Raw genomic sequence first — 15,288 nt, 5'->3', positions numbered from 1 at the left:
TGGATGCTTAACCGACTGAGCCACCCAGGCACCTGTCCTATAATGTCTCTATACAAGTTCACAATTGCATTTCCAAAACTGTTACTTAAATCCTTTGGAAATTAAACAAGGGCAGCACTCCACAGAAGGAGGGGGATGTTTCTTTAATAAATAAAAGCTTTCTATGTTTTTTTCCCTGACTAGATGTGGAATAATGAATATTAGGAAGGTCTATCTTGGCTAAATGTTTAATTTTCTCAATTTAAATTCAACTTCTAGAGGGGCGCCTGGGTGGCTCAGTTGGTTAAGCGGCTGCCTTCGGCTCAGGTCATGATCCCGGGGTCCCGGAATCGAGTCCCGCACCGGGCTCCCTGCTCAGCGGGGGGTCTGTTTCTCCCTCTGACCCACTTCCCTCTCGTGCTCTCTGTCTCTCATTCTCTCTCTCAAATAAATAAATAAAATCTTTTAAAAAAATTCAACTTCTAGAGTAGTGTTAATTGGAAGAGTTGGAGCCTATGCTGTAGATCAGGATGTGAGATAGAACTCTTAAGTAGTTTTTAGTTAGATATCCCCTAATCCTCTTTCTCCGCTGACTTGCTACCCAAATGCATATGGTTAAATTGTTTTTCACTCTGTTCCTACCACAGAACTGCTGCGGATTAAGGACATTTCATCTGAGAATCAATACAAAGTTTCCATAACCTTGATTATTACATTTTTCGCTTATAAATAATTTCTGAATCGATTTTTTTTAAGCATCACTCTGTAAAAAGTGTTGCTGCATGATTCTGCCTACCAGTCCACTTCAGAATCTCCAGTGAGGATTTTGCGGGGTCTGTCCACTTGTGCAATTAGTTGTATAAACATACGGAGATTGTCTTTAACTTAGGACTTCATACGGTGATAAAGATATCTGTTTCTTTTATCCTCTCATCCTTTATTCGTTGACTTCGTTCATTCATCAAGAATTTATTCAGCAAGTATGCAGAGCTCCTACCATGTGTCGGGCACAATGCTGGTCATTGGTGGGACACAGCAAACAAGACAAGGATGTTCGTGGTCTTTGTTCACATAGCACTTACACCCTAGTGAAGGGAGATATATGATAAGCAAACAAATAAAGGAGCAAGACCATTTTTATAGTGATAAGTGCTATAAATAGAATGCAACAGGGTCTTGTGGTAGCGAATGACAAAATGTCTGAAGTATCAGACTTCTTGATAAGATGTTTGGGAAAAAAAAGCCTTTCTAAAAATGTAATATTTAAGATGGGAGCTGATGGAGCAGGAAGCAGCTATGTGAAGTTCTGTAGATATTAAGGTCCTGAGCAGGATTTTCAATTTGACATGATAAAGAACAGAACAATGGCTTGAGGGACAAGAGATGCACCCCCCTCCCCCCCCCCCCCGGAGCCGCTAGCCATGTGAAGCTATTAAATTTTAAATTAATTTAAAAAGTACATAAAAACTCAGTTCCTCAGTGGCACTGTGTTTCAAGTTTCATGTGACTGGTGGCTACCATATTTGACAGTACAGAGTATAGTTTCATCATTGAAGAACTTTCTGATGGACAGTGTTGCACTTGTGCAGTAGGAGAATTAGAATAGGAGAGGTCACCGAAGAGTGGTTTGCAAAGATCATGAAGGCCCCTATAGGTGGCCATGAGAACTGCAAGTTTGATGAGCCACCTTGAGATGGTTTTAAACGAGGAGTGACATCATTTGACTTACATTTTAAATTCTCACTCTGGCTGCTGTGTAGAAAATGAATGGTAGCAGAGCAAGACCTGTTAGAAAGTTAAGTTATTGCAATTGTCCTGGCCAGAGATGTCTAGATAAAAAATCATGTGTTTAGACACATGTGTTTGGTGGGTTATTATGAGACATGGTGAAAAGCAGATGGATTCAAGATATATCTTAGATAGAATAAAAAAGACTTGCTATGGGATTGGAAGTAAAGTGAGGTAAATAAAAGAAGGAATTGAGGGCATTACCGTCTTTTGGGGCCTGAGCAACTAGATAGGTGGTTATGTTTTTTCCTGAGGTGGGAGGACTGAGGACAAATAGTTTGGGTACGTGGGGCTTGGTGAAAGGACAGGGAAGGAGTTGGAAGTAAGAGTTTTGTTTTGCAAAATTATATTCTAGATACCCATTTGATATATGTGCAGAGAGGTCAGGTAGGTAGTAGGGAATGAGTAAACCCCTGCTACAGAGTATAAACTTTTAAAATTTAACAGAATTCCCTTGAGCATAACTATATTTGGCAAATGATATGCAACAGGGTTGATTTCTAGATCCTCTTCACAAAGTACTAATGGACACCGCTGCCGGATTTGGCTAAGTAGAGAGCTTTACCAAGTCAAATTTGAATTTTTCTTTCCATTTTCTGGAAAGTGGAATTATTATGTAAGGATACAAACATATATATATATATATGTTTGTATATATATGTTTGTGTGTGTGCGTCTGTGTATATATATATGTATATTTCGTTAGTCTCCCAAATAATGATAAATTGTTTTGTGTATGTGGAATCAGCATGCTTTTCACTTAAGAGTCTCATATACACATGAATTACTAATGTTATCAATGAGAAAAACTGATGTGATGGAGAACACATCAACGTATAGTAGGAAAGACTTGAATGCTACTTTCCTGTGTATACCACATTTTTCTTATCCTTTGGCTGTGTTGTCACTTTCTTGAATTAGGACTTATCGCTATTGGTAGAAAATGGGCAGTTTTATTACTCGGTGATTACTTGATGTGCACGTCATGTCTTGGGTCTTCATTTAATATAATCTACACGGTCTTTGTCACTTCTTTCAGTATGGTGCTCTTGGTGCTGTAGCTTTCTGCATCTCTCTTCTAATAAGAGTATTTGTTATTTTCGCTCATCTGCTTCCAGGTTCTGGATGGCAATGGGGGTAAAGGGAGTGATGGCATCTACCATCTTTCCTTCATGTGGGGCAAATAGCCTTCTGGTTGTGATTTTTGTTGAGAATGGGGAGAAAGCCAGATGCCAAGACATCACCTCTGTAACAACATTGAACACCTCAAGAGTGTCAGTTTAACAGCAAATCGAGTATTTTTATTTTGCTGTGTGAACAAATGCCATTCTTATTTTTTTTCTGTTACAATTTTGTAAAATGTCTACATTCCATCTCCTACAAATTCAGTTATGATTTTTTTTTCTCTAAAGAACTGAGATCATTGTGGGGAGTAAGGGACAGAAAATAGAAATATTCTAAAATTCCCCTCACTATGCCTTTCCTTCTAACCTTGATACATGCCATAGTTTTCATTTTAATATGCTATTTTTGATGCTGATGGATATTAGCATGATTTTCCAATCAACGTTTTTCACTCTGAACTATTCCAGGTAGGCTCTGGCATATGAATCATATATCGAAAAAGGAAACTCAGAAAAGTATGTGTGCATGCTAGGGGGCTCATTTGTCTTTGGCAAAGACATTGTTGCTTCTGTTTCCTTAATTATTAAACAGATGGTGCCCAGTGCCATTGACTAGCTGCCCAACTTGTGCTCCATATGATAGTACAGTTCTGGACATCTGATGGAGAGTTGTACATCATAGCTCCTCATATCCATTTATATCATAAATTAATATTAATACCTACCTCTAAGGAGAGCAGGCTGTTTTCCATGAAGCTAAGTTTAAGACTTCTGCCATCTTCCTCCCCTACCCCCAGGAATTAATTTTATCTCAGGTATGTCCTTTGGCTTTTCTTTATATTCATCTCTACACACAAAATATAGTGGCATACTGAACCAATTATCCAAATACTCCAGGCTAGAAACACACTTTAACCTGGAATGTCAAGATAATTAAGACCAAATTGTTTTATTATTATTATTAGTGAAGGCAAATGACATCTAAGGTACCCATATTAAACATGGATGAGAGTGGACTATCATACTCTTATGTTCTAAGTGTAAAAAGGAACTTGCTCCCAACATGGATGGATTTCTAAAAGCCTATTGAACAGATATTGAATGATTTTTCATACTCTGCCACAAAAGTTAGCTTTAAAATTTTTCTTTAGTTTCTCAAATACTACACTACTACAGTACATGAATGGTGCATCTTGTAAACATTCCTAACTAGGGTACTGATTTTTTTCTTACAAGCTTTCTTTATGGTAGACACACTTTTTCACAACCAGACACATCTTCTCAATGCTTTCCTGGTGTTAACCTACCTAGCCTCATCTCCCCCCTGAGATTTCTTTTAATTCCTTTCTGGTTTGACTATTTAGGCTTAATTTGGTAAACCTTCTTGAGGCTATGGTCACTTAATGTATTTACCGTCCACCATCAACAGCTGTTGCTAATACTCTCAGACCCTGGACTTTTTAAGTAACTATTTGTAACACAGGAATGCTCCCCCAGCCCTATTTAATAATGCTATTAGGGTCTTGGTAACTTGTTGAGATTTTCCATCATTTGGAACAATAGGAAATGCTTGCGTTCTCTGTTTCAAACAGACCTTCCAGTAGGAGCGGCTGAAGCATTTCAGTGCCACCTGAAATTGGTTTGCTTGTTGTAACTGACTTGAAAACTAAGAAGCATCTTTGAGTCACTGACAGTGGATGTGGCTGTCATTTTTAATGACAGAAGGAAGTATGTCGGTTTCCACTGCCTGCCATGTAGCCAAGGACAATCTTTTTTTCTTAGCGTCCTAGGGAGCTAAGCCTGAGGGTCAGCCACAGGCCCCCGCGACCCCGGCTTCGGTAAGCTGGGCGGAGGACCGGCCTCAGCAACCCTTTCTCCAGCGAGCTGGAAGTGCGGGACCCGCTCCGGGGAATGGAGCAAAGAGCTGAGAGCAGCGCCTCCTCTGGGGGGAGGAGGCGGGAGCTTGGCTGGGAAAGCTTTCCTAGGGAGTTGCCTTAAAGAAAGCAAGCAAGCTGAATTGCTGGTCACTCCAGTTGCCTGCTTCTTTATACAGTTTTAACCAGTCGTCTCCACTCGTTTCCCTTTTGCAAAACTGCAAATCACCACCTACATCGCACCAAAAAGAAGGGGAAAAAAAAGTAATTCTCATTCTCCCTTCTCACCCTCCCTTCCTCTCACCCTCCCTTCCTCTCCAGCTCGCTCGCTCTCCCTCCCTCCCTTCTTGCGGCTGCCGCTAGCCTCTCGGGCTGTGTCTCTTTCCGACGGGACTTAGCAACTTCTTGGTTATTTCTCAGCCTCATTTCCATTTTTTTCCCCCCACCCTTTGCCATGAGCTGGACCGACAGACGCAGGGGAGGCTTTGCTTTCTGCCCCGGGGAATGGCGGTTCGCTTCCTGGGGCCGTGCCGGGGAGGATCGGCCGAGGAGAAAGAAAGAGTGATAGAGAAAGAGCTGCAGGAAGGAAGAGAAGGGGCACCTCCGTCTGCCGCGGGCCCGGCGCGCAGCAACGCTGCGCCGAGTGGCGCCCGAGATGGCCCCGAGCTCGCCCTGCGCCCCCGGCTCCTCCAGCTTCTGCACCCCCCGTGCGCCGGACGCGTGGGGCAATCTCTAAAATCCTGAAGTAGCAAGAGACCCCGGAGGATAGAAATCGGGGGGTGGGGGTGGAGCACAATTTTTAAGAGTTTTTCAAAGAGCGAAAAGGAGGAAGTCTGATCGTTTCTGCGTGTGCTAGCTTTTAACTTGAAGGCGTCTCTTTGGAGCATCCAGGATTCTCCAGGAGTTATTGGAAAGCTGAAACTTGCGGTGGCTTGGGGGCCTGGGGAGAAGGAGGGATTCCGAGGGTGGGATTAGGGAGAGAGTGCGTGCGTGCATGTGTCGGGGTGGGGGCGTCCGGGGGACCTTGGGGATTCCGTGAGGAGGGCACACAATGGCAGTGCCCCGCGAGGCCGCGCGAGTCGGGGACAAGCCCGGCCACGGTGGGGTGTATCCAGCCCCCGCGGCGGGCCCGGACTGTCCCGCTGGCGCCGGCCCCGCACAGTCGCGGGACTCCGGCAGCCACGGCCGTTGGGGAGACCTGGTGCTGCAGCCGCTCCGGCGCTCCCGGAAACTTTCCTCAGCGCTGTGCGCGGGCTCCCTGTCCTTTCTGCTGGCCCTGCTGGTGAGGCTGGTGCGCGGGGAGATTGGCCGCGACCTGGAGCAGAGTAAGGAGGTGGCGGCGGCGGCGGAGGAAGCGGCCCCGGGAGCAGAAGGGGGCGTCTTCCCGGGGCTTCGGGGAGGTGCTCCTGGGGGCGGCGCGCCGCTCAGCCCCTGGCTGCAGCCCTCGGCGCTGCTCTTCAGTCTTCTGTGTGCCTTCTTCTGGATGGGCTTGTACCTCCTGCGCGCCGGGGTGCGCCTGCCTCTGGCCGTCGCACTGCTCGCCGCCTGCTGCGGGGGGGAAGCGCTCGTCCAGATTGGGCTGGGCGTCGGGGAGGATCACTTACTCTCGCTCCCGGCCGCGGGGGTGGTGCTCAGCTGCTTGGCCGCCGCGACATGGCTGGTGCTGAGGCTGAGGCTGGGCGTCCTCATGATCGCCTTGACTAGCGCGGTCAGGACCGTGTCCCTCATTTCCTTAGAGAGGTTCAAGGTCGCCTGGAGACCATACCTGGCGTACTTGGCCGGCGTGCTGGGGCTCCTCCTGGCCAGGTACGTGGAGCAAATCTTGCCGCAGTCCGCGGGGGCGGCTCCGAGGGAGCACTTCGGGTCCCAGCAAATTGCTGGGACCAAGGAAGATATCCCAGTATTTAAGAGGAGGAGGCGGTCCAGCTCCGTGGTGTCCGCGGAGATGTCCGGCTGCGGCAGCAAGTCCCATCGGAGGACCTCCCTGCCCTGCATACCGAGGGAACAGGTAAGCACTGGCGAGCTCCTCTCACTCGCCTCTCGGGAAGACTTGAAACGCTGGGGATTCGCCACAAAGTGGAGGGAATCCGAGTGCTGGGAGCTAAAGGAAAGATAGTCTAGAAAAGTGGTGTAACTTCAGATTCAGTAGGAAACTAGAGAGTTATTTTCTGCGTCTCGCACGGTATTTTATAACCTGAACAACAGAAACAATAACAAGGAACAAAGCTAGATGGCATTTGCAGGGTCTTCCACACCTGGGCCAACTTTTTAGATCTGCTACACCTGGCATACGACTTCCATACGCTTAGGTGCACTCCTAGTTTTCTCCTTTAGCAGAAATCCTCCAGTTTAGCTTTTTAGCACTGGGTGATGTTTCAACACGTGGATTTTACTAGGTTTCTTTAATACTTTTTGTAAAGTTTCTTCTGAAGTGCCAAGTCAACGTCTATGGAAGTCAGTATATAGATTTTAAAGGAAAAGCAAGGAATGCTTGAAGGTGAGGTTCTGGTTTTGCAGTAAGTTTTCCTTGAAGAGGCTGCATCTGGTGGTGCCCAGCTTGTTTTTGGGGACATACGTTATTACATGCAAATGTGTTTTGTATCCTGATGATAAACTTCTATTTGGGGAACAATATGTCTGAACTGCGGAATTTGTCAGTCTTGAACTGCGCTGTTGGTGTCAACTAAAAAAAACCAAAACATTTCTCTTGAGTATATACTTAAGTGAATGTTTAGAAATTCAAATGGATTTATATAGATTATACAGGAAATGTTAATTCAAAAGAATAATTACAAGATTACTGGTGGTATAAATCTCTCAGAAAGGAAGAAGAGGAGGAATCTAGAATTATGAGTGAAGTTGTCCTAGAAAAAAGTTTAATGAATTTTGGGGATGAATCTCCTTATTAGCAATAAGCGTTTTAAGGCCATGGAATATAGTTGTTATAAAGGACATAAAAGAACAAATCCCAATTTTTAAATACAAATTGTTTCTCAAAAGGTGTACCTAAGTGTTTGCTTCTCTGCTCCAAACAGATATGACACTTGGGGGTGGGTGGGGGTTGTAGAGAGCTGATTATGTTCAGCAAGTGGAAATTTACACTTTTCCCATTTAAATTTATGCCTATCTATGGCCCTATTAGGACAACTTCAGTGAGTGGGAGAATGTCCTAAGATATAGTAAGCTTTTTTCTTTCTTTCTTTCTTTCTTTCTTTCTTTCTTTCTTTCTTTCTTTCTTTCTTTCTTTCTTTCTTTCTTTCTTTCTTTTCTTTCTTCTTTCTTTAGGTTATTCTGTGGAGAATCATTTAGATATTTCTAAGACATAGCAGTCACCATATGGTGTGGTGGTTAGTTTGTTTTTGAAATGGAGTTGATTACACGGAATGTAGTTGTTTGACATTATTTAACAGAATGACAGCATCATAGCCTCTGTGTTTATTTTAAAACTAATGTACTTATTTAGCTTTTTGTTTAGATAAAGCAAATATTTCTTGGGTATAAGCTTACTCTAAGAGTGACGTTAAAAACAGGCCACTGACTGATACTTAGTTTTGGTAGAAATTTGGAAATCACCAGAATAAAGCTATCTATTGAAGGGTAAACCCATAAGGGGGAAAACACAGTTTACTTTCTTTTCAAAGTTTCAGGAGAGAATGTCTTTTTAAATGAAAACACTGCTGGTTTAATTATGTTTAGAACACTTTAACTTAAAAGGGAATGTGATATGATCACTGCAAAGTTGAACCATAATTTGTAAGGCAAATCTGTGATTTAATCATAAATAACTTCAAATTAATATCATTTAGCCTCCTAAATTTCTGAAATTCCATGTAACTTTTAGAAGTTAAGGACTTAAAGGTGGATTTAAGATAAAGTGTTTAGGTGAGTTAACCAGTGTTAATTAATCTGCAGATATTTATTGGTTTTCTCTGGTTTGGATCGATAAATGGAGAAGTCAGATAATCTGCAGATTTATAAGAAAGTCACCGAGCATTGCATTTTTAAATGTTTTGCTGATTAATGCTGTTGAAAATGCACATTTGTAATTTTTTTGGCCATTTTTTTTGGTCACTATTTTTTTTTTAAAGGCTGTGTTTATGAAGAATGTTCTAAAGTGAGAGACGGTATCTCTTATGGTTGATGGAAAAACAAGGTTACATTTAGCGGAAATTTAGATCCTTGAAGTTTTAATGAGGGCATCGGTTAGCATGTGTGTGTGTGTGTGTGTGTGTGTTACTTAAGACCGGTTTTTATATATGGCCCATTAAAGTTGTTGCTGAGTATAATTGTGTTGGGGGGGGGGTGGGAACTAACATGGACTAGTCTCTTATAAGATAGGGCAGTATCTCATACGTTAGCCTAACTGTGTGAAAAGTTGAGGAGCTATATAGTAAATATCTTATCTGGTTTATCATAAGGAAACAAACTTCTGGGTAAGAGTGCAAAGGGTACACTCTCATCTACATACTTTATGAAGTCAAGAATCAAAATACTTATAAAACACGTATATAACCCTGCCCTGCATGCTACCTGATTAGGAGTTCTTTTATGAAAGATTGCCTACTTTCAATTCAAGACAATACTGAGGCAACAAGTGAATTTTAAATAGAGGTGGAAGGACTTAAATCACAGAAAGTCTGGCAGAGGCCTCTTGAGAATTTATGGACCTTGCTCATTGTGAGGTTTAAAGGTGAGAGAATTTCAGCCTTTTCTTCTCTGTGTGAACGATAGTGGCCACTTACAAACGACCTCTCTTCAACAACTCAATTCTAAAAGGTCAAGGAGAATAGGTGATAAAATTCTCATAAGAGAAAGCAACTGACAGAGATATTTGCCTCCCTTTTTGCCTTCCTTCCTAAATCATAGTGAAGTCTCTAGATTGGATATTGCGTATGGAGTGAGTTTTGCAGTGTGGACGATAAGGATGGCTTTCAGCAAAGAAAAAAGAAATAGGTCTAGTCTTCAGTCCCAGAATTCATCTGACCCTGGGTCTGTCTGTGAACGGAAGTGAATGTATCTTTACTCTTAGGAAAGAAAAATTTGTAATATCTGTATGGCTCTTAGTTGAGTAGTACCAGTCCAATATTCTCAAGACTCAGGCTGATTTTGTAGATCAGTGTGTCAAACTGTAGTTTTTATGGTGGGTGGACATGTCCATTAAGGTGTATGTATCTTTTCTAAGTAGATGTTCACATCCTAGAGTAGGTATGTCTCTCTCAAGTTATCACTATACCATCTAAACACTGGACTATACAGAGATACTTAGCATTTCTTGAATTATTAGATATTTTGTATGACTAATAGATATGTTATTTTTTAATTCAAAATTTTAATTATGCAGTTTTTACCATTTGGATATCGTATTTGAAGGGATGTCCCTATGCTCTTTGTACATCAAAGAACGCAATTGGCTGGTCATTCCTCACTAATTACTGTGAACCACCTTGCACATTCATCTTTGAAAGATTCCAAACCAATGCCGTTTTACTTTAGATACATGTTAAGAATTTAGTAGTTTTGCCTATGGTTTTGCATGAAGTAAACACAAGGTATAGGTCTCTCTCCATTAATGTGTTTGTCCCACTTAATGACAAAATTCTTTGTGATGGATACATTATCTGTCAGAAACATGCAGCTATACTTCGTATTGTGTAACTAAAAGTCAAAATGTTTTCCATAAATATTTCCCCAAAGCTCTTAATTAAACATCATTAGCAACCATAGATTTTTGTAGGAATGTAATGGAGTCTGATGGTTCGTTATCCATAGAATCGAGTTTTTCATCATTGATGTAAGAAAGGTATTTTCAAATGAAAAAGCAAATAACAATAAGACAAATATAAGAAATAGGAATGCTTTTTAATGGTAGACACATAATAGGCCTTGTTACATCTTCTATCTGAATAACTTACATTTGTACTATGGATATAAAATACAGAAGTATTTCTTTTGAAAGTAAAGAATCTATTGTCCTTAAGTTACTAAATACATTTCAGTATAACCTACTGTATTTCTCAAATTGAATAAATTTCAGAAACAATCACAGGTTTTTAATTCTATCACATTTCAGTAGTATAACTCAGCTTAAGGTGATACAAAGAATGATATATAGAACTTGCTGACAGAATTAAAATTAATGTCAACTTCTGAAAACACTAAAAAGAAAAAATTCTTATCCTTTGGGAAAGGTAAGGGAAAATAATTTGTGTGTGTGTGGGGACAAAATTGTGATTTTTTACTTTGTATATACAGATATTTAAAGCATACTGAAAAACTGTCTTAACTGACAGAAATAGTCAGTGAATCTATATAAATTTACAGAGGTTGGAAGGAGTCAAACAGTAATTTTACTCTTTCTGTATTGAGTCTAAAGTGTAAAAAGTTAAAACTGTAGAACTGAAAGAAATGCTGTGTATGCTGGGCTGTCATGTTAATTAAATAAACAACCAGAACAGTGACTCTGTGTATGAAATACATTCTGAAAAGCCTGGGCAGGGGGTGCAGGCAGGCTAAGGTGAGTGACACTGGCATGAAAAAGCATTCATTGTATCTGTAGTGACATTTGTGTGAATTTGTTGTATTCTATTAGGAAATAAAACTCTGAGAACAATCTTTGCAGGACTCTGGTTGAGTAAAGGCTTTACCAAATTTAATTTCACTCATTTAAATAGGATTGAAGCGGGATGTTTATGAACCTCAAAGTTAGAAATATTTCTGTATATTTTAAGATTTCAGTTAATAGGGTTGGTGCCAGGAACATCCCAATGGAGTCTATGTAGACTTCATCGAAAGCTTGTGTTACATAATCTATCAAAAGAATGAGTTTATCTTGGATTTAGGGCAGGAGTTGTATTTTTCAGGAAATATTGTTGTTGTGAGATGTAATCTCATGGATGTATGAAGGTAATCAATGCAACTGTTGTATCATGTGACATCCTAAGAGATTTTGACATGCAGACGCAGTGCCATTGCATAGGGCAAGTGTCTTTGGCTTCTTGAAATTACCCATAACCCTACATGTTTGTGGTGAATTGTTTATTTAGTTGGCCTTCTGTCTCCTATCCCGACAGAGTCTTCCTCCTCTTCTTTCTCTTCTGTGTGATATTTGTAATTGTATCTTCTAAAAAACCCTCAAGATACATGAGATTGACAAGTTATGTTTACTTTATACGTTCATGTTTTTAATGAAGCTCTATTAAGTAATTCAGAATGAACCTCAGAAGGTTCAGGCATGTCCATATTCTTATACCTAAAGATGTGCTCTGTTAATATTCAAATGAACATTATTTCCTTTACATGGGAATTTAAATCCTTTTAGTAATTACTTATATATACTTTTACTCTTGGCAGTATTCTTTAAAAGGGAGTTTTAAAATGCCCCCCAGTGCTCCTAGGGAGTTGTCTTAACTTGGATCTGAGAATATATTTGTGCTGTTGTCAACATAAAATACACAGCTTTGATCTCTGGAAGAAAAATATCTTGAAGATGTGTATAAATTGTAGTTCAGAGAAAGATCTGTTGGATAATAATTGTCAAAAATATTAGTTGGCCATATGTGTTCACCATAAAAGTATACTACTGTCTTAAAAGAAGATGCTAGCTACCCTTAGCTAATGTTATCCATAAAGGTCTTTGGTCAGTGAAACTATCAAATGTCGTATCAACACATTTTATCTACGCATTAGGCCTCATGCTAAAAATCATACATGTTATACACAGACAGGATACAGCCCTCACCTCTCCAGAGCTTAGAGCTAGTTAGGGTATTGAGAGGTCAACATAAGGAAAGGGGAAATCAGTAAAATAGCTTAAATGGCCTCTTAGATAATAGTTGAAGGAATTCGTATAAGATCTTAGAGTAGGGCGCCTGGGTGGCTCAGTCGGTTAAGCGACTGCCTTCGGCTCAGGTCATGATCCTGGAGTCCCTGGATCGAGTCCCGCATCGGGCTCCCTGCTCGGCAGGGAGCCTGCTTCTGCCTCTGACCCTCCCCCCTCTCATGTACTCACTCTCTCTCATTCTCGCTGTCTCAAATAAATAAATAAAATCTTTAAAAAAAAAAAAAAAAGATCTTAGAGTAGGTTTTAAATCTAGATCCAGAACATTCATCTCTTCGTCTGTTCATTTTTCTGGGGTAAAAAATCTATAGTTTCATAGATTTTAATAACTTCCTCAACACATACTAGTTAAAATGTTTTTAGATTCTGAGCAGCTTTACATTTTGGTGACAGAATTTTTTATTTGAAATGGAAATTAAGGTTAGTATACCTTTATAGTACTTCTGAAATACAGGTAAAAATATTGCAGGAGTTAGGAAGTTATACTTCGGTATGGTACAGTGATGGTTTGTTTTCACATCCTGAGGTAGTTCACGGCTTCAAGTAATCTGTAGCAGTGAGATCTCAGAATGCTCAGTTCTGTGCAGGCTGTAGTTAAGAGACTAACATTAGTCTGATTTTAGAGAGAAGGAAACTGAGGGAGACTCAGCTAAATGTATGTAGCCAGTCTGAGGCAGGATGTTGGCTTTTATCCATTTTTCTCTTGGACCTGAATATGCTGCTGGGGAAAGAGAGTAGGGAAGGAGTCAGGCTGGTGATTTTAAGCCTGGGTATCTTTTGTGGTTTTGCACATGGAACTAACTAAATTCTCATTCAGAATTAGAAGACTGAGTAAAACCCGTTGAATGGACAGATAACACAAAACTCTTCTGAGCCCTTACAGTGAATTTTCTGGTTATCAAATAGTACCAGGCAGCCTCTGGAATATATCATTTAGGACTTTGTCCCATGAATGAATATCAATTGCATTGCAAAGTCTAACGTGGTGGAGTTTTTATCTCATCAAAGAAGAGCATGCTTTGGTGGCTTGACTATGGATTTTTGTTTTCATTTTAGTTTTTTAATCTATTTCAAAATGTTCAGGCTTTCAAAATTCAAGGCAGAAAGTAATCTGCACACCAGGAAAGCATTTCTTTGTTATCAAAAACAGCTGATGGTTTTTGTTCACCTAAGTTATTTTGCATGGTTTCCTCAGGAATCCATTAAAATGTAAGTAGGATGTAATATTAGAGGAGGTCATGAGAACATTACCATTTATAAGGTGGGAAGCTAGTTGGGAAAATTCAGAAACTAAACAACTTCTACCTGTTTGATTTGATTAGAGCTGTCATTTATTATTGAGGAATCAGAATGACCATTAAAGATTTTGAAGTATAGCTGGTCCTGCTAAGATAGTAATAAAATTAGTTAAATGCATTCATGTTCTTGCATCCTGAGATAGTAATAAAGTTACTTGAATGTACTCATGTTTTTTTCATCCTAAGAAAGTTTCATCCTGTGGATAGTTATAAAGAGCACATTATGTTTATTGGTGTGTGTGTGTGCACGTGTGGGAGCCTGTGTATGTGAGACTTTTTCCTCTGCCAGGAAATTGCTTTGGTTGTATCAATTTAGTGGAGAAACAGTGTCACCCAGTGGCTTTGATGAAAACAGTTCTGTAAACATTATAGATAAGCGCCATCCAATAGAAATTTAACATGAGCCACATACTGAATTTTGCATTTTCTAGTAGCCACACAGAGAAGTAAAAAGAAACAGGTGAAATCCACGATAGTAATGTTTAAAGTAATCCATGATGGCGTAACGACATAAAGTCAATATAAAAAAATCAAGATATTTTGTATTTTTTTTTGTTATAAATTGAAATATCTGGTGTATGTTTTACCCTCACAGCCTATCTCCGTTTGATGTAGCCACATTTCAGGTACCCAGCTGACACATGTGCCCAATGGCTACGTCTTTGGACAGCGCAGCTGTAATTTTTAAAGAGATGAAATACTTGAATATTAATGTCACCTCTTCAGTTAAAATGGCAAACCCATGGAGATTTCATGATGGCACTTGACATACAATTGTTCAAATTTATATGTGACCTTGGTAACTCTTTGTCCCACTAACTACTACTCTAATAGTTGGCAAGTCTGTTTCCCCCCTTTTCTTCATTTCACATTATTGCACATATTTAAAAATATTATTTTAATTGGAGGGGTGGTTTCACAGACTGCTTGAATAAGGAACCTTTATGTTAACCTGATTTATAACACAGTATCAAGATTGCCAATTAATTATGATTTTGCCTTTCCGAGTTTGGTAACAGGGATTGCTTATGTGTGCCATGTGAACATGTGATCAGTCACATTCATGGTGATTAGTGTATAATTGGGTTATCTAATGTCTCTTTAGAAATGAAAGTGTTTATGTTTATAGTGCAGGTCATTATCTTGGTAACTTAGGAAACTCAAGTGACAGACCTGCTGGGAGTTTTAATGGATGAAAAGTGTAACGGTGTCTGTCAAGTGCTGATGACTTCTCACCACCGCTTATGTAAACAACACTTTCATGGATATACAAAATGAAATGAAATAGTTCCATTTTGTGTATAGAAAGGGTTGGGGATTTTGGTAGTATGGAATTTCGAGACTAGAAATGGCTTTGGAGCTCTGTGTGATTTCAAACTGCAGGGTGA

The 15,288-nt window shown here is 40.2% G+C and overlaps 1 protein-coding gene across 1 annotated transcript in view; it reads left to right on the top strand.

The window, feature by feature from the left end:
• Window positions 1-5,788: 5,788 nt before the first annotated feature.
• Window positions 5,789-15,288, top strand: part of PDE3A (phosphodiesterase 3A) — a 320,190-nt gene continuing 310,690 nt past the window's right edge. The window contains exon 1 of the mRNA XM_045873781.3: window positions 5,789-6,773. Coding sequence (XP_045729737.1) covers window positions 5,817-6,773 — 957 coding nt within the window. The 5' untranslated portion in view covers window positions 5,789-5,816. The remainder of the gene's footprint in view (window positions 6,774-15,288) is intronic.

This window comes from Mirounga angustirostris, unplaced genomic scaffold (assembly GCF_029215605.1).
Source record: "Mirounga angustirostris isolate CCGP_5_RB_7025 unplaced genomic scaffold, mMirAng1.0.hap1 SCAF_5, whole genome shotgun sequence".
Taxonomy (NCBI): Eukaryota; Metazoa; Chordata; class Mammalia; order Carnivora; family Phocidae; genus Mirounga; species Mirounga angustirostris.
This window is presented reverse-complemented; position numbering and strand designations above follow the sequence as displayed.